This window comes from Euleptes europaea, chromosome 11 (assembly GCF_029931775.1).
Source record: "Euleptes europaea isolate rEulEur1 chromosome 11, rEulEur1.hap1, whole genome shotgun sequence".
Taxonomy (NCBI): Eukaryota; Metazoa; Chordata; class Lepidosauria; order Squamata; family Sphaerodactylidae; genus Euleptes; species Euleptes europaea.
This window is the reverse complement of record NC_079322.1, coordinates 59884185-59906168: the sequence shown is the minus strand read 5'-3', so window position 1 is coordinate 59906168 and position 21984 is coordinate 59884185. Positions and strand designations below refer to the sequence as shown.

The 21984-nt window shown below is 42.0% G+C and overlaps 1 protein-coding gene across 1 annotated transcript; it reads right to left on the bottom strand.

Moving 5' to 3' along the window:
- Positions 1-2898: 2898 nt before the first annotated feature.
- On the bottom strand, positions 2899-20023 carry LOC130484209 (uncharacterized). Its single transcript, XM_056857110.1, has 7 exons — positions 19969-20023; positions 18314-18467; positions 16233-16393; positions 14571-14774; positions 14216-14397; positions 8317-13740; positions 2899-3033 (listed from the first exon to the last, which is right to left on the bottom strand). Exons 1-7 carry the CDS (start codon positions 20021-20023, stop codon positions 2899-2901), a joined length of 6315 nt encoding a protein of 2104 aa, XP_056713088.1.
- Positions 20024-21984: the final 1961 nt, after the last annotated feature.

The window sequence follows — 21984 nt, the reverse complement described above, 5'->3', positions numbered from 1 at the left end:
CTGGAGATGCTGGGGATTGAACCTGGGACCTTCTGCATGCCAAGCAGATGCTCCACCACTGAGCTACAGCCCCTCCCCTTTCTGTTGTCAGAAAGTGGTTGGGGTCAGGTGGGGCTCTTGCCCAGCGCAGCAGCTGATTAGCCATTGCTTTGGCGGCAGCTGCCCACACAATGTTGGTTTCCTTCTTACACTGGGAAAGGGGAGTACCTTTAAACCTTACCTTTTCCCCATCCTTTGGACTTCCTTTGTGTGGGGGGGAGGGTCTCCTGCAGCAACCATTCTGCAGTTGTACCCAACACCCTAAGAATTCCAAAGGTGCCCACTGGCTCAAAAATGTTGGGGACCCCCACTTTAAGGCAATAGATACAAGTATCCTACTTGTGAATAAATAGGATGCTTTTTAAAGCACTCAAATGGAAGCTTTCACATTCACGATCCGGCCTCCTGCCTTTTAGCGTTCATCAGACATTTGTTTTGTTGTTCCCAGGTCCAGAATGAAAACAATATATTCCCCAGCCAGTAATCACTCAGTGGTTTAGTAGAAATCTTTATTTAAAATCAATCTTAATTGTTCTTGACTAAATAACCAATGATCAGCACTGGCAAAAGACACAGGTGAACAAATATGACATTCTTTCTCTACCTAAACAGAATTTAAGAATGAATTGAAATTTCTAAGGTTCTTATTCAGAGCTTTTGCAGAAAAAAAACAAGCAGCAGATTCACTGAATTTCAGATCTGAGAAATTCAATGTCATAGGGTGTTACCAACTTACATAAAGTGTAGTAGATCACACCTCTATTACATTGCCTGACATTTACCAGCGAAAGCATGACGTTCCTCTGAGCATGCAATGATACTTTCCAACTAAATACAAAAAGCCAAATTTTAAAGATTTTATTTTTATAAATATAAACAGAAAGGAAAAAACAGAAGCCATATCACACACAATTCTAATTACATCAAAGAAAATGAAAAAATATGTATATATAATAAACAATATATAATGATAGCAACAATTACGAGCAGTAGTGATGTAATAATCTGCGTTAAATGGTGATTATCATATTAATTTATCTTGCCATATATCATAAGATACCCTATACAATATTTGATAAGAACAGATAAAAAAGCTTGCAATTGTGATTACTATTATGAATTTCTAAAAATACTTCCTGAATAATAAAAATTGAGTTCACATATCATCTATCCACGATATGTTTAAACGTTCCCTTGCCCCCCAAATTGGCCAATTTTGTACTTTTGTTTCTGGGCCTAGGGCTGCCTTTCGTAATGCAGCTTAACATTGTGTTAGCCGAATTGCTCCTTAATATGGGGAAATTAGCTGAGCAATCGGTAACTATGTATTTATAAAGCGGGGTCGCACTCAGCTATACCAGAATCCGTTTAATGAGACCTTGAATAAAGACAGACAATGGATTCCAAATTAAATAATGTTTGTCTTTTTCATTCAATTCAGTGATGCACACAAACATACAGAGAATCTAGGAATATCAAGAGAGGAGTACAAGCACAGACGCCAGCTTGGCAGGAGGTCATTGGTGCGGTATATTTACCGTATCTAGATGAGGTGTTGTCCAAATTCACGTAGACTAAAACAGATTGAAAAGTAAAAGCCGAGTTGGGGGCAGGGGTTCCCGTAGACTTGACCAGCAAGGCAGGAGGGAGCGTGGTTAGGCTGCGCAAAACCAAACCAACAGACTAACGGCAAAGGTGCCAGGAAAGACCTAAGGTGAGGTAGTGGGCTGGGGGCACCCCAGATATACTGTTTTTCTGGGGGCGGGGAGAGGGGTTTCACCTCTTCTAGGTTCCCAGGTGACAAAAAGGTGACAAAGGACTAAGCTGTGGCTACCGGGGTGGGGTAGTGAGAATTTGGAAATCTATTCTGATTCCGATGGCTTTTGCATCCCGGGAGGAACTGGAAAATCTCTGCTGACGAGATTAACATACTGGAACAATGAGTGCGATCTATGCAAATATCCTGAGATCGCTGCTGCTTATCTGGAGAAACGACTCATCTTGATATCAGGATCGCTGCTGACGACCCATTAAGCGGTGGATTTTGCAAGGGGGGGTTTGGCACTGACTATGTGACACTCTGCTTCTCATGACATGGCTGCGGCTGGAACAGAATCTGTACAGGAACATGGCTTCTCTCAGGTTCACTGGAGGCTGTCCCTGCATCTGCTTCCTGGCTGCTAACTGTACGGCGCTCGCAGGAGCGGCCGAGTCCGTTACAACGGAGCGCACAGCGACCATCCCGTAGCGTTTGGGGTGGGCGCGCGGCCAGCACAGTAGTCGAGTGCCTGCATAGCAGGTTGCCAGGTCCCGTCCGGGAGGTTTAGGCAGGCCCGTATGCTATCAAGTGAACAACAGATCTGGTTCACTCCACGTGGTTATCACTGAGGAAACTGAGGGGAAAAAGCAATTATAAGAAGCAAAATAAATGCTGGCCTGCTAATATTAAACAGAAGCTAACCTAGAGAGGTTTCTATATAAAATACACAGCATACATGATTGACAGAATACATGATTGGACTAGATGACCCTGGTGGTCCCTTCCAACTCTGATTCTGTGATTCTATGATTCTATGACATTAAACCCCACTATAATTATTAAACTTTCAGTCCTGTACAGTTAAATGATAGGACAATCTACACTGTATTAAAATCCATATCAGAATTCTAAATTTTGGATCAAGCCCAGGGGGCTACAGAAGGAACTGCTGCTCTGACCTGCTGAAGATGTAATTGGTAGGCGAAAAGAAGACCGAGGAAAAAAGGCAGGCTCAGTTGTATTATAATAAATGTGTTTTATGTATAAGATGTGAAAAAGGTGCTTTGTTGTTTTTACCAGGAAGGGGGAGGGGAATGTTCCTACAACCAGCTACTATCATCGACATCCTCAGCTACATGAGAATCTGAGGAGTTCAGATTTTCTTTCAAATGTAGAATCAGATTCAACACAGTTGAGTGAGGGTCCAGTATTTTCAGAAGAGGTATGTCCACTCTCTTTTCCAAAAATTTTATTGATCAACTTGATAGCTTTCTCAACCTTGGAATTGAAAGCAACATCACACCGCAAGCTGACTATTCTGCAGTCTTCACATTGATCCTGAAGATTATTTATCTCCTTTTGCATCTCAGCTGTTGGGTTGCGGCATGAAAGTATTGCAATGTGACCCCCTCCATTCTGAACAATGAATGTTACTGTTTCAAAGCAAAGACCAGTTAATCCCCCTGTGACTATGTAAACTACATTCTGCTTAAATAGCTCCCTATCTGTTTGAATCATTGTTACATCTGATGTTTTAATGTCCTCCAAATCATCTTTAAGAACTGCGACTGGGACACTAATGCAGTGGAAATAGGACTTAGCAATATCCATTATTTCAGAATTTCCTGTTTGCTGAAAAATGGAAAATGGGAGATGCTTTGTTTCATATTCATTCATTTAAGCCACCAGTAGATATCCTTCTGGGACTGTATGAGAGATGCTTTCTGAAAAATATGGATAAGATTAACAGTATTAATGTGGACATTTTCATGAGCACTCCCAATCAGATACCGCAGACATTCTGGCTGCTGATTACCATGAACCAATACAACATCTTGAAGATGGAAAAGACAGGTTAGGGCCTCTTTAAATAGTCCATTTAGTGGAGGCAGAAAAATTAGAGCATTACACTGATTAACCCATTGCCATAAACCAGTTGTATGGTTTGTAGGTATTGTTTTCCATCCTGCTTCCTGGGCTGAGAAAGCAAGTATTTTGCACAAAACTGACTCAGGCTCAGTGGAAATAATGCTTAATATTTCACCATGTTTGGGCTTTGGCAGTGTTTGCTGTAAAACTACCCATGCTACCCAGAAGAATGACATACATGGGACATTTCTAAAGCATGGAAATTCCTGGGCATTGATACAAACTGTTTCTGGCATATTAACTACTGAAGCTGCAGAAACTGGATAGCATGAAATAATATGATCTCCTACCTTGATCTTTTTCACTTCACTACCTGTCGCTGTTACAGTTCCACTGAAATCTAGCATTATTACTTTATGTTTACCTGTTGTCAACGAATTCCAGTATAAAGTTCTCAGACAGTTACAGCTGGAAACACTAACTGGAAAATAGTCTTCTGAGTGGATGCTGATTTTCCCAGTTTGAATTTGAACACTGTGGCTGCCAAGATGACTAGTGCATCTGGTGACTTCAGCTGATAGATTGTTCACTTCATATGGATCTGACGTATACAAAATGCACATTTCTGACTTCTGAAGGGGCTGGGAAGGTAAGCTGAAAGCTGTGCTTTCAACCTGGGTGCGCCTGATTTCAGAACTATAAATCCTTCATTAATCCAGAGTTCTGGATAACGCTGTGCTTTATACTTTACCAAAACTTCTGCTAAGGCTGAGATGTCGGCTGTACTTGTAGAGCTAACATCTATAATCTGGAATGTGATTTCAAGGACTTTGACCATACACGTTCGAGCCAGCCTGTACAGCCCAAAGCGAGGATTTGTGTGATCTATTTTCCCTTCTGATGTCCTATAGGTTATTATTGTGATAGAACAACTGGTCTTCTTTTCTCGCAATGCAGTTACAACTTGCCGAAATGCCTTACTGAATACTTTAGGACTCTATCTGCTAATTCACAGTGGGTAGCCGTGTTACTCTGTCTGCAGTAGTAGAAAAGAGCAAGAGTCCAGTAGCACCTTAAAGACTAACAAAAATATTTTCTGGCAGGGTATGAGCTTTCGTGAGCCACAGCTCACTTCTTCAGATACAGCTAGAATGTGAATCCTCTACTTAAAGACAGATGGATTCACATTCTAGCTGTATCTGAAGAAGTGAGCTGTGGCTCACGAAAGCTCATACCCTGCCAGAAAATATTTTTGTTAGTCTTTAAGGTGCTACTGGACTCTTGCCCTTTTCTATCTGCTAATGTTTCATTTAGTTTTTGGATTCCCCACATAAACAGAACATCCTGGTAGCCCTGCAGCTCCAGGTTAATCCTCTTGTGCATTTGGATCTATTCTCTTAGACACCAATAGTTTGTCCCAGTCCTGATACATTACAAATCTAGACTTATTGTGTAAGTAATTCATGAGTTGTTGTGCTGTTCCAAATTTATCAGCAAACAAAACAACTCTTGGTGCTTTGGTGTGTGTGTGTGTGTGTGTGTGCTTGCTTGCTTTCTGGCTACTTCATAGGCAAATGTTGCAAATAGTTGGTATCGATCCACAGACAAATGCCAAACACATAAATTGTGTAATATCTTTTATTAAGATCAACCAAAATTTCAGAGAACCATGTGCATCACACAACAGTACAAACTTTCTAGTTATTTGGAATACTGGTTTTCAATCTCTTGGCCAGGATCCTTAGGCAAATCATCAAGACCCAACTGGTACTTCGCAATCTCCTCTAAAACTCCCATTTTTTTGCTGATCGAGGGGGAGAACGATCTTTCAACAAAATGATGTCCGTCAAAAATTGATGGCACACAGAGGCTTGATGAGGTAAAAGTTCAAAACAACAGATTTTATTAATAACAGCAACATTGGATGAGGATTTAAACAGGAAAACTTGATTTCAGAGTACCCAGCTTGCTGGGAGTAATGGGAAGATGACTGGGGAAGGCACTGGCAAACCACCCTGTAAAACAAAGTGTGCCTAGTAAACGTCAGGATGTGATGTCACCCCATGGGTCAGGAATGACCCAGTGCTTTCACAGGGGACATTTACCTTTCATAGGTTGGTCATAAATGTACAAGAGAGCATTGGTTGTTTTCAGATGGTAACACTGAATTTACTTCAAAATGCTAGATACTTGTTTTTACTGAGGGGCTTGCTTTAGTTTATCAGTTACTTGTTCAGATTTCACTTGAATTTACTTAAAACACAAGGTTGCTTCAGTTGTCTGGAGTAAGGAACTACACTATTAGAGTTTTGTTCAAAATAAGAATCCAAGCTGCAGCAAAACTGCGCCAATGGCTTCCAGCTATTTCAAGTAGCCAAGTTTGCTTTTGGGGGCCTACAATTTTACAGATATAATCGAACCAATTCCAGTCCCTGGAAAAGACAATCATGCTAGGAAAAGTTGAAGGCACAGGAAAAGAGGAAGACCCAACAAGAGATGGATTGACTCTATAAAGGAAGCCACGGCCTTCAGTTTGCAAGACCTGAGCAAGGCTGTTAAGGATAGGCCGTTTTGGAGGACATTGATTCATAGACTCCCCATGAATTGGAAGCGACTTGATGGCACTTAACACACACACAATTAAACCAAGCATTTTTACCAACGTATCTGTGATTTTTCCAGTGAGCAACAGGCATAGAAAGCAAGGGTGGGCAGCCTCTGCTTGTCTTTGTACATGCTGAGAGAAACAGCAGTCGCTGAGAGTAGACACAAAATAAATTCTCTATGTGGTGAATTGCTAAATCCCAGAGTGCTCACCTCAGGATGGAATTATGAGAATGCTGTACTATTCTACTCATCTTGGTAAATATGAAGGGGCCAGAAATGTTTTATTATAGGACAAATTCACTATACATGAACCATGATGATGATGACTCTCCAGCATAGATACATTTGTAAACATACTGCTGCATTTTTGTGGAATGACAGTCCAACACATCAATGCTTGTTCCCTTGTTTGGACATCAGTAGACTATGCTACTCCACAAAGAGGGTCTCTCAATCTTTCTTATTAACAGATAAACTTCTTTGCCTACATTGTACAACCAATATAATTATAATGAATGTTATGCTGAGAAGAATAACCTCTTTTCCCTGACTGGGCTTAATTTTATGAAAAACTTAAAAGTAGTTAGGTCCCTGGAAATTTGTGGTTTAAGGAGTAGAATTCTATATAAAATTACACATTTTTTAGATTTGTATACTACTTTGTTTTTTGGTAGCAGCCCGATTAGCCTGAGCTCATCTGAGCTTGGCAGCTAGGCAGAGTTGGTCACAGTCAGTACTTGGATGGGAGACCACCAAGGAAGACTGGGGTTGCTGAGCAGAGGAAGGCAATGGCAAACCACCTCTGCTCATCTCTTGCTTTGAACGCCCCATGGATGGGGTTGCCATGAGCCACTTGCAACTTGACAGCACATTATTTATTACTTTATGTTTTGACTGCCTAATTTAGTTTGGAGAGCGTTTTCATCAATACACTGAACATTGTTAAGGATATTGTCAAAAACACAGACTTCTCTATTTACCATCTCTTTGTGTCTTAATTAATATAGCAAGGTTTAAAATTAGGTTGAAGATAATACCCAATATCTTTTGAACTGAAAATACTAGGAACTGGAACCTAGTGTCTTCTGCATGTCACTGAGCTACAGCCACTACTTTTATATTTTAAAGGAAAGGTGTAAAACAAAATACAGTGCAACATCTTCTTTGAACACAGATATTACAGTGGAACATGGTGTGTACATTTATGACACATTTCTGTGTTTCAGAGGGTAGCCGTGTTGGTCTGAAGTAGAGCAACTAGATTCGAGTCCTGTTGCACCTGAGAGATCAACAAGATTTTTGGGGTATAAATTTTACAGTGATGAAGGGAACTTTGACTGTTGAAAGCTTATACCCCAAAAATCTTGATGGTCTCTAAAGTGCTACAGGATTCAATTCCGTGCTTGGTTTTCTAATACGTTCTTGCTCCTGCACCCAATTTCAAAAGAGAAAGGAAACATAAAAACCAAAATGTTTAACTGATTTAAATTAGTACATTTCCTTGGAAATCCACAGTGAAAAGAATGTTACATGAAATAAGAATTTAGTTCCAGCTACTTCAAGTTGTGGCTGCTGTTGAGTATTAGTAATTTATTATCATTATTTAGACTTCCAAAAGTCTATTTTATTATTTAGCCTGGATGACCCAGGCTAGCCTGATCTCATCAGATCTCAGAAGCTAAGCAGGGTCAGCCCTGGTTAGTATTTGGATGGGAGGCCACCAAGGAATACCAGGGTTGCTGTGCAGAGGAAGGCACTGGCAAACCACCTTGTTAGTCTCTTGCCATGAAAACCCCAAAAGGGGTTGCCATGAGTCGGCTGCGACTTGATGGCACTTTACACACACACACACACACAGACTTCCAAAAGTGATATGAAAATGGTCAACTTTGTAAAAATATCGGCATTTTTTACAGTATTTCGTTTTCCTGAAGCATTATTTGTCAGATTTTTTTGATTTCCTTAGATTTTTCTTCTAGAAGCAATGCAAGGTTAAACACTGTGGTATGAGGATCAAGTAGCTTCACAAGTGGTATAGTGACTCGTCGTTCTTGGGAAATGTGATTCTGCAGAGTCATGGCTAACATAGAATCAATGCCATTGGACAAAAGTGATTCCTTCATTGCAATATCACTTGGGTCTGTACCACTGAGTTGACTCACCAAGGCCATGATATAATCTTCAGATTTAACTGGAGCCAAGTCCTGGGATACAGTTTGCTCTGAATGCTCAAAATTACTGCCACTCATTTCCATGAAGACTGAATTCATGCGATTTCTGAATGCAGGATTTTGAGAAATGAAATAACTGGTTAAATTTTTGAAGTTGAACTTTATGATAGCTTGTTGAGGATTGTTCAGAATTAAACTGCATTTTAAATACTCATGAAAATCATTCACTTGCAGAATCGCTATACCTTTTGATTCCAAGAGATTTTGAATTTCATTTCGATTTTGCAGTAATCCAAGATTCAAGGCACCCCAATTAATGGACTGTCCTGCTAGTCCACAGTTTCTCCTGTAATGGCAGAAAAGGTCCAGGAAGGAATTGGCCGCAGCATAGTTGGCTTGCATTGAATTTCCAAGAAATGAAGCGACTGATGAATAACATACGAAATAGTCGAGATCCTGCCCTTGAGTAGCATGGTGAAGATTCATGGCTCCTGCAACCTTAGGACTGAAAACCTCCTTGAAGAGGGGCATGGCCAAGGCTTCAATGGATCCATCACGTAAAACCACAGCACTGTGGAACACCCCTTTGATCGGACACTTGGGAAAGATTTTGCCGATTGCACTAATAGCTTTCTCAACATCAGATCTAATGATGACGTTGCATTGCAGACTGATTATTCTGCTCCGTTTATTCTGATGCTGCAAATCCCTTATTTCTTTCTGCTTCTCAGCACTTGGGTTTCTCCGTGAAAGAATTACAATGCCTCCTCCTCCATTTTCAGCGATAAATCTCACTGTTTCAAAGCCAAGCCCGGTTAGTCCTCCTGTAACTATGTAAACAGCATTCTCTTTAAATATTTCCCCCTTTCCTCCATACAATGGTATATCTGAAAAATGGTTGCTGTGCATACTACCTTTTAACATTACAAGGGGGACAGCTTTTCTGGTGAAATGGGATGAGGCTGAAGAGCCTATGCTCTCACACTTCTCAGTTTGTTGAAAAACTGAACAAGGCAGGTTCACAAACTGTTTGAGTTGCAATGACTTCATCCAACTGGAAAAAGGCTTAATTTTTTTCTTCAAAGATGCTTTCTGGAAAACACTGGTAAGACTGAGAATATGAATTTGAAAGTTTTCATGATCAGTTCCAATGAGAGATCTCAGACATTCCGCATGGCAGTTGTCACATATTACTACCACATGCCGGAGTTTTGAAAGGAGACCTAAAATATCTTTGGGCAACCTTTCTAGGGGAGGTAGGAAAACAAGGACATTGCATTGATCAATGCGTTGCTTCAGATTAGTGTCAGAACTTGTGCATATGGTTGTCCATCCTGCTTCCTGAGCTGACAGATGCATCACTTTGCACACAACTGACTCTGGTTCTGTAGAAATAATGCCTAAAGATCCCTTCTGCTTCATTTCTGGCAATGTCTGATGCAGAATTTCCCATGCTACTCTGAACAAGGACACACAAGGCACAGTTTCAAAGCATGGGAATTTCTGAGTGTTAAAGCAAACCAACCCTGGGATCCTGATTCTGGAAGATGCAGTAACTGGGTAACATGAAACAATATGGTCTCCCACCTTGACCTCTCTCACTTTTCTGCCAGTTGCAACCACTGTCCCGCTGCAATCCAGAGCTAAGAGCCTGTGCTTATCAACTATCTGCGAATTCCAGTATAATGTGTTCCCAAAGTTACAGCTAGAGACGCTAACAGGAAAGTAGTCTTCAGAATGGAGACTTATTTTTTCAATCTGAACTTCAACACTATGATCGTCAATAGGAATATCGGTGGTATCATCCAGTTCAGCAAATAAGTCCCTCACTTCATATGGATCAGAAGTGTAAAGACTGAACAGCTCGGTATTTTGACAAGCTCGAGAAGGTATATCGTCGGGTCCATCATTGAACAAAGTACGTCTGAGCTCAGAAATGTATATTCTCCCACGATTTATATAGATTTCAGGATAATTATCTTTACATTCTGCTAAAACATCTGCTAAGGCTGAGATGTCCATTGTGCTTGTGGAGCTGATATCAATCATCTGAAATGTGATTTCAGAAACTTCAACCATACAGCTTCGCACCATGCCACACAAAGCAAAGCCAGGATTAATGTGGTCTACGGACTTCTCTGTAGTCCTATATGTGATGATCTTGATAGAACAACGGTTATTCTTCTCTCTCAAAGCAATAATAAGTTGCCGAAGAGCTTCACAGCATTTTGACAAATTTGCAACAACAGAGTCTGGATCTCCTTCGTTTAATCGGTAGATTCCCCACAAAAACAAAACATCACTGTAATCCTGTAGCTCCAGTTTAATTTTTGCCTGTACAGGGGATTCCAAGCTATTGACTTCCAACAAGTTTTCCCAATGTTTGTACATCAAAAACCTAGAATCTTTATGTAAGAATTTTTTGAGCTGCTGAGAGACTCCTATGTTATCAGCAAACACTGCTACCTTGGGTACATCTCCTGAGTTTTGGATCATGTGGGAATGAGGTATTTCCTTCCATTTATTTTCAAACAATACATCATTTTCACTTTTGGAAGTTTCCTTCATAAGAGTAATCCTAACGCATTTCATCTCGGCTAAGATGGAACCATGTTTATCTGCAAAGCATCCACAGAATTCTAAGTAGTTCTCGGTAGACTTGCTTATTTTCAGATATATCAACATTTCCTCTTCCAAAGGCCTGACAATTATAAGGCTGCTTATGGAAGAAGGAAATCCTACACCATTTTTGAAAGATTTTGTAGTAACCACCCCTGTCATTTGCAGAAAACAGTCTAAGAGTATTGGATGGATAAAATACTCGTGCATTTCTACTGCAGTTTGTTTGTTCACCTTAATGATAGTAATAGCCTCCTTCAGTTCTTCACAATAAAATATATCATTGATCTGCTTCATTCTTGAATCATACTGGAATCCAAAGGAAGATAACATTTCATAGACTTCATCACTGCTTACCAAAGACTTACACCGCTGAAAAATGTCTGTACAGGAAATACTCTTTTCTTCTAGTGATATTTCCTGGTACCATGTGACATGTCCCAATGCATAAACTGTTCCTGATGGGGAGAGTATTTTGAAATATTTCGCTGCTTTTTGCAGTTCCACTTTGATCTTCAAATCATGGGACTCTTCACTTAAAACAAATGGTGAGGTAAACCTCACCATCAACTGACAGAAATTTAAGGGGATTTTTGGCCTTGAGCTAAACACAGCTGCTAAAGCAAGTTCAACAAAAAAGGCACCAGGAACTAAAGTGACACCATTGTGCTTGTGTCCATAGACGTACGATGTTTGCGCCTTAGATATGGAACACTTGAATTCTGTACTGTCATTACTGCCACTGTGAATTAAAGGGTGGTTTAAGTTTGAGGCTTCGTGAATCGGTTGTGGCAGCATGTTAATGTGCGAGTTTAGCTTCCTATGATCAAACTGGTACCTGGGATACATTGCTGGAACGCTTTGATATCCATCATAGAGATGTGGCCAATCTGGATTGACTCCCAGTTCAAACAGGCCTTTCACGAGTGCAAGAAGTGCCTCATACTCTCTGTCCATTTGCAAGGAAGGAAAGACTTTAGTTTGCTTTCCTAATGTTTCAGTAATGTTCCTCTGCAATGCTCTGTGGGGACCAATTTCAATGAACACAACGTTTTGCTTGTTTTCCACTGAAGACAGAATGGCTGGGGCAAATGAAACGGGATCTCGAGCCTGTCTGGCCCAGTAGCTCCCTGTGACAAAATCACCATCTGAAGCTGCCTTCCCTGTTACAGTAGAAATTAGGTCTATTTCTGGCTTCCCTTTCTTTAATCCGGATAGGCTTCCTGTCAGCTCTTGTAGTACTGGATCTATCATATGACTGTGATATGCAGTTGGTACATTTAGAACTTGAAGGAATACATCTCTTCCACCAAAGCTTTCAGCTAGCTCATTCTGAATGGCTTGGATGGAATCTGCATCTCCTGACAAGGTACAAGACTGAGAGCTGTTAAATGATGCAATGCAAACCTTCCCAGAGTACGCTCCAATGGCTTCTGACACCTCTTGAAGGGGGATGTTACCAACAACCAGCATTCTGCCTCCGGTGACTTTGGCCTGTAACCTGCTCCTGTGATAGATGACCTTGACAGCATCTTCCAGGGAAATAAAGCCGGCACAATGGGCAGCAGCGACCTCACCAACTGAATGGCCCACAGCAGCAGTTGGCTTAATTCCCCAGTGCTGCAGAAGAGTCACCAAGGCCACCTGCAGGATGAAGAGCAAAGGTTGGGCTATTTCGGGCCTCTTCAAATGATCTTGGCCACTTTCAGTCACTTCTAGGATACTAAGAGATATCCATTGCTGGAACAATCTTTCTATTTCTTGACATTTGTCTCTGAACACTGGTTCAGATCTCCACAAAGTCTTGAATGTTCCTTTCAAATTTAGGCCGTTTCCAGAGAAGACAAAGATCAGTTGTGGAGCCTTCTTGAATGGGACCATTTCCATTTCAGCTGCAGATAAAAGCTGCTGCTCTAAGTGCTGCAGAGAAGATGCTACAAATGCTTTTCTGTATTTGAAGTTGAGGTGGCTCCTCCTGCACACAGATGTATAGGCTGCATTTGGGAGTGTTACCGACTCGCTTGTGTTCACACGTCTAGCGGTGTCTTCCAGTGTCAGTTTGAGAGAGTGACCTGAAGCCGCAGAAAGGACAAACAGTTCAACAGGCCTTTTGACTGGGGGAAGAACCTGCGGTTGTTTAACCTGTCTGACAACAACATGGGCATTAGTCCCCCCAAATCCAAAACAGTTGACCCCAGCTGCCCTGCCAAATTCACTAGACTCCTCCCACATCTCCACACATGTTGGAACGGAGAGGTGTAATTTATTTGTATCAATGCTGCTGGTGCTCTCAGAAAAGTGCAAGGAGGGGACAATCTTTTCATGGTGCATCATGAGAAGAACCTTGATTAAACCTGCAGCCCCGGCAGCCGACTCTGTGTGCCCGATGTTGCCTTTAACGGAGCCCATCTTGAGAGCGGGCAGTTTAGGAGACCTCTTTTTACCAATGATGTTCCCTATACTCTCAGCCTCAGTGGGATCTCCGGCTGGGGTTCCTGTGCCATGAGCCTCGATATATTGCACCATGGATGGATCGACGTGAGATGGATAAATGCTGCGTAGCAGGTTTTCCTGTTCCTGTTGAGACGGTTTGGTGATGGGAGTGACAGATCTTCCATTCTGGTTGACGGCACTGATGCTGATAACGCCCCATATTTTGTTGAAATCTTCTTTTGCCTGTTCATGAGGAAAGGATTGCAAGGAATGTTCAAAATAAAATAACTATTACATTAATCAAATCTATTTTGATTAGTAATTGCCTACCAATGACATTTAAAAATTTTTATCCTTTCCCGGAATAGAATTCCCTCCTCCCCATATTCTCTATGGCTGTATGTTCTCAAAGTTCTTGATTCCCTAAAAGGCAAGACCTAGCAAATGTCAAGTGACTCAGCCCTTCTCATTGCTACCACCATTGCCAAATAGGTTTCATTAGGAAAAGTAAAGAGGCCACTGTGGCAGTGGGCATGAATGATGTTGGGTCTGAAGATGAACTACTTCAGGCAGATTTAGGATCAACTGGTAATTAGCCTAGAAGTTCCAAACTGACGAAGTCTAAACACCCCTGTTCAAAATTCAGGTGTTGGTCTGGACACGTTAGAAGAACTGGTAATGGTTATGTGCGTTATTTTCGATGCTATGCGTATCCTACCTTTGCCAGTGGCTTTAACAGAAGAACACCACAACCTTCCCCCCGTCCATAGCCATCTGCCGTTCTAGAAAAAGGTTTGCAGGTTCCTTCAGGAGAGAGCATTTTTGCTTTACTCAGTGATACAAATGTCCACGGATCTATGATACAGTTCACTCCTCCACATAAAGCAGCTTCACAGTCTCCTGTATCAAAACATGTAAAAGCAGATTTCAAGCTTAAATATATGAAAGTGAAAGTAAGGTATTCCAGTCACACAGCCCCCAGGAACTGATTGGCAAGAATCAAATCTTAAGATGTGCATAAACAGTGTTTATATTACAATACATTTAAAATCTATTAATTTAAATCCCAGTACCTTGTCTAATGGCTTTGTAGGCAAAGTGCAAAGCGTATAGGAATGACGAGCAAGCAGTATCAATAGCAAGTGATGGGCCAAGCAGATTAAAAGTATATGAAATTCGATTGGCCGCTATGCTCATCGCTGTCCCAACGTCATCAAAATGGTTAATTTTGGCAACATCTGTTCTAGTTACAGACATAAAGTCTCGATTCATCAGACCTGCAAATACAGAAAAACTGATTTTAAGATCAGCATGAACGTTACATAGGCAAACACTTGAATTCTCTGCTTCTTTAGCCTGCTCTTTGTCCAAGGAAGGGAGGCTGAGCATTTGTCTCCACACTCCACAAGGTAAATTAGCTTGAGAGAGTGTAATTGGCACACAGTCCTCTAATGAGTTTAAGGTTAAGTGTGGCCCAGGCAGGATGGTGCTGCTGCACTTGTCTTGTTTGGGAGCTTCCTAGAGGCTCCTGGTTGGCCACCGTGTGAACAGACTGCTGGACTTGATGGGCCTTGGTGTGATCCAGCATGGCTTATGTTCTGTGTGGCTTTCAGCCTGGGCCTCCTAGGCCAATCTGGCACAGTCAGTGAAATCTTAAATAGAATTATATCCTTCTAAACTCATTGATTTAGGACTGCACTAGACATCTGCTACTCAACACAAATCTCTCTTTTAAAGACACGGTTGCCTTTTGCATAATTAGACTAACCATTCATATTAATACCGACTGAAAGCAACTTTCTAAATGGAGCCACCAGGAGTCATCTAGGGTGCCCAGACAAAACATTCTTCCGGGACCCCATGTACAAGCCCAATCCAAACCTGATATACAAATGTATAGTACAGCTTGCTGTTATTATGAGCGCATAAGGACTCAGAGTGGAGGGGAAATCCCTTTCCTAGCACTCACCACCTGCTGGCTCCTTGCCTCTCCCCTCCTATCTCCCTACTACCACTTCCTCCATTACCCCCACATCTCCATTTGTCACCACACTGCCACACTATCAATTTTCTTTCTCCTTCACTGATGCTACTTGCTCTATTCCCCCCTCCCCTCCTGCACCCTCTCACTGGTTCAATGTTCCCCATCGCCCCACATCCGCTTGCTTTGTTTTCCACTCTTCTAGGGCTCCGTGGCATAGAGTGTTAAGCTGCAGTACTGCAGTCCAAGCTCTGCTCACGACCTGAGTTCAATCCCGACGGGAGTCGGTTTCAGGTAGCCGGCTCAAGGTTGACTCAGACTTCCATCCTTCCGAGGTCGGTGAAATGAGTACCCAGCTTGCTGGGGGTAAAGGGAAGATGACTGGGGAAGGCACTGGCAAACCACCCCATAGGGACATCACGTCACGCATGACAATAGCAGTTCTCCCCACACACCCCCGCTGCCCAAAGAAGTAGCAACAGGAAGTGCAGGTTGCCAGCAGGATGTCTCCCACCATAGTGGGAGACTTGGCAACTCTAGGATCATGGGACCTGCATGGACAAAAACCAAGTGGGATGAGAGATGTAGTACAGAAAAGAATTCAGTGAGATTGAATGAAAAAAGGGTAAATATTATCCAACCCATTGTTTGTGGCCACTGCTAAGCGTACTAGGCTATAAATCCTGTTAAGACTACTTTCACATTATAATTTGATGTTCTTAGGCCAGTTTCATGCATCAAACTATTTTCTCACCCACAAAAACTCCAGTTTTGGTGCCACTTATGGATTCAGTAGTGACTCCAGCATCTTCCAGTGCTCTGTAGGTACATTCAAGGAGTAGCTTTTGCTGAGGATCCATACGCTTTGCTTCCTCATCGCTAATGCCAAATAGCTTGTTGTCAAAGGCATTAAATCTGTTAAAAAAATAAAAAGTGGAGCATGATATAACATTCAATCTGCAGTTTGATTTGCAGTCCAACAAGCCTGCACATTAAACTGCAGCTTATTCCTATAGGCTGTAAGTAGGGTTGCCAACAGGCCTGGCAAAAGAGTCCTATCCTTTTATTAAGGGCTTAATGTGCACAAACAGGAAGTTGAAGCTTTTCACGGCAGGGAGGTGAATAACATCACCTAGCAAGTAACATCCCATTAAGCCTCTATTAAAGGGACAGGAACTTTTCTCCAGGCCTGCTAGCAACCCCAGCTGTTAGACTACCAAACAGGGCTGGCGTCAGCGTACCCTGAGGTGGTGCTGCTGCCGGGACCAAGGGTTTCTGGCAGGGCCCACTGCCATACAGTTCCCCCCCTCCACTGCCAGGAAGGACATGATGGTGGTGTACAATGGCAGCTGTTTTCCCACCTGCACACACCACCCAGCACTACTGGGGAAAGGATATATTGGGGGAAGGTTTATGAGTGGGCAAGGGAAGGACACAATGGCAGGTGGGCTGGAAGAAAGGCATGAGTGGGGGTCCCAATGGTAGGCAGAGGAGGTGAGGGGGCCTCTCTCTCGAGGGCCTCCCCAAACCTGAAACTAGCCCCACTAGCAAATAAACAGTCATGTACATTGTTCTGTGGCAAAGAATTGTGCCAAAATACGCTGCCCCCAAATCTTATCTTATATTTCTCCTCAGGCCCAAACTACACGTAACGTGGAAGAGTGTGCAAGTCACCGATCTATATATCCTTATACATCTTCTTGGTAATGTGTTTCGGGGAAAACATTTGTCATTGCATTAGCATTTCCCTGACCTCCCCGCTCCACACCTTGCAAGGAAAAGTTAGTAAAGCTGAGTAGAAGGGGGAGTTGCTAATGTTACCTCACTTCCCCCTACCCCAGTATCCATTTCTGGGGATATGTAGGTCAGTACATGATCTAGCAGACATGCTGTGTTTTTTCCCCACTGTAATGTATTTGATCTGGTCTACCCACGCAGCACAACAATGCAGTGTGGTTATGAGGCTGCAGGATGGAATGTACCATTTCCGACTGCAGGTGGAAGGGTCGCATTTTCAGTGCTCCTTCCAGAAGAAGCTCCCCAGATCATGCAGAAAGGTTCTCATGTAGCCCTTCTCATGCGTTGCTACCCTTCCACTTACTGTGGATGTAGGAGAACGCTGAAAAATGTGATTCCCTCACTCATGGTCTACAGCACTGGTTCCCAAGGGTCCGCGAGAACTAAATTAAGGTCCGCGAAACAAAGTTGTAAGCCCATAATAAATTAATATTTTCAATTAAAAGTTCTCTATTATAAAAATATATATATTCAAATATTATTCTAAGTTTAATGTTTAACTAACAGTTATGATTAAAGTTTATTTTCAAATTCTCAGAATTTTTATTTTGAACCTTGGGGTCCCTGCACCGAACAAAAAAAGTCCTAGTGGTCCCTGGTCAAAAAAAGGTTGGGAACCACTGGTCTACAGTGATATAGTCCATTCTACCATGTCAGCATGCTTTTTGCTCACTTGGCTAAATGTGTAGACCAGGCTTTCATCTGGGCCTGAAGAGAAGGATAAAATGAGACAGCTGCCAAAGCAGTCATTATGCCACGCATCTTTTCTTAATTACATGTTCTGGGGAAGATGTGGGATCAACAGTACTTTGCATGTCCCTATAATATGCTGCTTCGGCCTCAGTTTTGCCCCATAACCACCACAGATGGTGTGGAGATTTATTCTGTGTAAGTTATCACTGTGATTGTCATCAATTTTAAGAAACATTTAAGGCTTATAACTTGGGAAATTAGTTAAGTCAGTTTACAAGGAAAGTAACCCCATTCCCAACCTGAATGTTTTGAGAACCTGAATGATGTATTAGTCATTTGACTTACTCATCAAGAAAAGCAGCATGGCTTGTACATGTTTTACCGGGTTTGTTTTCATCTGGATCATACCACTCTCTAACGTTAAATCTTTCTGGAGGTATTTCTATAGCACAGTTTCTGCCATTCTCCAGCACTTCCCAGAAACTGTCAATTCCTTCACCTGTTGCATCAAGATTAAAAAAAATTAATGATTTAAACTTGTTCACTTGTCTTTATTTATACAAGGTCTCACTTAAGAATCTCTTGTTCAATCCATATGTAATGTTCATGAGAATGATTAGTTTTTGGAATGCAGGCCAAATTAAATTTGATCAATGCAATTCTTACGAAAATTGAGTTTATTTTAAAGCATCTGTTTTTGAAAGAGTAGATTAGGTTAAGGCCACATCAGCTTTGTCTGAATTTAAGAGTTTTCTCTTTAACTCTCTATTTCTTTCTCTGGCATGGTCTTCTTTTAGTTGGCCTCACAATCAGCTACTCAGCAATCTACTTACATACAGGAGCCCTGCAGGGCCAAAACTAAATAACATGCAAAGCAGAAACTCGCCCCTTAGAGGCTTCTTCTATACATTACAACAATGGTATTAGGACATTTCCTATCTGATAATTTGCAAACCTTGCATACTTTTTCAAGTGTGGGAAAAGCAGGGAGGATCCCTTCTGTTTCTCCACTTGTTCTGCTCCCCTATGCTATCAGAAAAAAGGAAGCCCCAACCTGTGTAATCTGTAATGTCCAAGTAATGAACTCAAAATACCACAAACCATGAGCAAGCTTATGAATTCCCCAGAACTCTTCATCAGGCTAAATGTTCAATACCAAAAAAATGGGGGAGGGGGGAGAGAAGAGAAAAATGATGGAGTAGCTATACCATGTCTGCATCCTGTCTGCATCTTGTCTAATCTTGAAATGGAAGGCAAGAGTGTTACATCATTAACTTAATTAGGGAATGCTGGGTGCAAAATAAGTTTAGATTTGCACCAAAAGCAATTGGTCAAAACAGGAAGGAAAAAAACCCCCTGGAATTCTCCCTCTGAGAATATAAAAACCAACAGTTAATCAGTTGTCTAAATAAAACATATGTGTCCTTTGTAAGGCAGAAAGGAGAAAAACAGCATGGTTGTCCTTATATTAACAAAAACACAATAAATGTTTAGAGCTATAGAGCAGGGGTGTCAAACAAAGGGCTAGCGGGCTGGATCCAGCCCCTTGAGAGCTCTTATCCGGCCAGCGAGTCAGACAAGGCAGCCACCCCATCCCACTCTCGATCTGAGCTGGCAAGGCATGGCCAAGTGGCATTTATGTCATATCCAGCCTTCGTAACAATTGCATTCGACACCCCTGCCTTAGAGGCCAACAAGATTTTCAGGGTATAAGCTTATACCCCCAAAATCTTGTTGGTTTCTAAGGTGCTACTGGCCTCCAATCTATCTCTGAAAGCTTACTCACTGTTTGATTATATTTTGGTTGCTTCTAATGAAAGGCATTATGTGGTTTTTTGTTCTGGAATTATTGGGCTGAATCAGGACTAAATTTTCCAGTGGTAGAATGGAACTTTCTTGCCTCCCCATTCCCACTCCCACTGAAATGCTATTCCAGGTGGATAGGGGACCCATTGCTTGTATTATTCTTGGTGCAATATTTTTACTCCTTAAAGACTTACCTCCTGGAAAGTTACATCCTATCCCCACAATAGCGATCTCATCTTCGGCTGCCATCTTTACTGGAATTTCCTGTTTATGCCTGCTATTGATTAATACAATTGCCCTATTGAAAGTGAAGTGTATGAAATAAAGCGGTATGGTAAGTGGAGTGCTGGTACGGTTGTCAGCTCCGGCTTGGGAGATATCTGGAGATTTGGGGTGTGGGGCCTGAGGAGGGTGGGGTTTGGAGAGGGGAGCAGGGTTGCCAGCTCCGGGTTGGGAAATACCTGGAGATTTTTGAGGTGGAGTCTGAGGAGGGCAGGGTTTAGGGATGGGAGGGACTTCAATGCCATTGAGTCCAATTGCCAAAACAGCCCAAGTTGCTTCCAGCTTTAAAAAGTCCAATTGCCAAAGTAGCCATTTTGTCCAGGTGAACTGATCTCTGTTGCCTGGAGATCAGTTGTAATTGCAAGAGATCTCTGGGACCTACCTAAGGGTTAAACCAAACAAATAACACCTATGCTGTAAATCGGGTAGGATTGGAGAGCAAATGAACAGCACGCAGGCTCAAATATTAACATACAATATCATATATTCATCAAAATGCAGCAATAGCATTAGCTCAATTAAGTGATAGCAATCATAAAATGAAACTTATTCCAATACATGCAACCTATACACCGTCCAAACTACTGTTAATTCTCTAAAGTCCATCAATGAAAAATGTGCATCTTCAAATGGCTGTGTGGGCAGACAAGACCACTGGAGAAAGCAACCCCGGAGATGGGTAGACTCCTGGCAAAGGAGGGAGGTCAAGCCAAGAGGGTCAGGTGATGAGCCCGCAGAGCAGGCTCAACCTTTACCTTTATTGTTATTTGATTATTTCTACCTGCCCTAGTACATATTTTCCTTGGGTTTGGGGGGTTGTTTGTTCTTTTGGAGGGGGGCTGTTGGCTTTTACACCACTCTTGTAGTATTCTTGTTACTTCAAACAGTTTGGCACATTAATATTGCACTCCCTTTGCCCATACAACCACACCTGCCTGAACATAAGTACATAAGAAAAGCCATGCTGGATCAGACCAAGACCCATCAAGTTCAGCAGTCTGTTCACACAGCGGCCAACCAGATGCCTCTAGGAAGCCCACAAAGATGACTGCAGCAGCACTGTCCTGCCTGTGTTCCACAGCACCTAATATAATAGTCATGCTCCTCTGATACTAGAGAGAATAGGTATGCATCATGACTAGTATCCATTTAAACTAGTAGCCATGAATACCCCTCTCCTCCATGAACATGTCCACTCCCCTCTTAAAGCCTTCCAAGTTGGCAGCCATCACCACATCCTGAAACATCCTGAAGCTGCAGTTTGGATCCACAGCAGTTGGGAGATCATGTAGGCCTCCTGTTTAGCCACCTTACCCCTAGCCCCAATTTCCTGCCCCTGAGGAATTGAAGAGCAGGAAAAAACTGGCCCCCACATAGTGACAAAAGAGCACTGGCACATCTAGTTTTTCACCAGAAGGGACATTGTGCGCTGGCATAGCACTGGTGCGCCCGTCCCTGCCCCCAGATCCTCCCAGGGGCAGCAGGCAGTAGCCTGGCATTCCTGCTAGGGTAGCAGGGATGGGCAATGAAGAACTGTAGTGGCTATATTCTTCTTCATTGCCTCAGAGCTTTTAAGGAACCACATGAAGACCTGATTATTCTATCTCCAACCAGTGTGTATATGGAAAATCTAAAATTATTGGCTGCAATACTGATTCTGATATAGATTTCAGGACCCCACAGAGAAACATGTGCAATTTTTAAAGGAAAAAAAAACACCAAGAATAGGTTCTCTCTTGTTTTGTAAAAACTGTGAAACCTGCTAAATTGCACAAACAAATGGAAAATTACAATACATGTTTGTAAGATGTTTCTATGCACTAGAAGCCACAATATCAGAATATAACACTGACAAGAATTAGAACATTGTTCCACTTCACCAATGCAAATCTATTAAATATTCCAGTTCATGTTTAGGCTTATCCTTC

Bases quoted from the DNA above. Each gene is read 5' to 3' on its own strand.
- LOC130484209 (XM_056857110.1), bottom strand. From the start codon at position 20,023: ATGGCAGCCGAAGATGAGATCGCTATTGTGGGGATAGGATGTAACTTT. The intron at 14,398-14,570 runs GTACTGGGATTT...GTTTTGATACAG, and splicing joins CTACAAAGCCATTAGACAAG to GAGACTGTGAAGCTGCTTTA. The intron at 13,741-14,215 runs GTAGGATACGCA...CCTCATGAACAG, and splicing joins TGTTAAAGCCACTGGCAAAG to GCAAAAGAAGATTTCAACAA.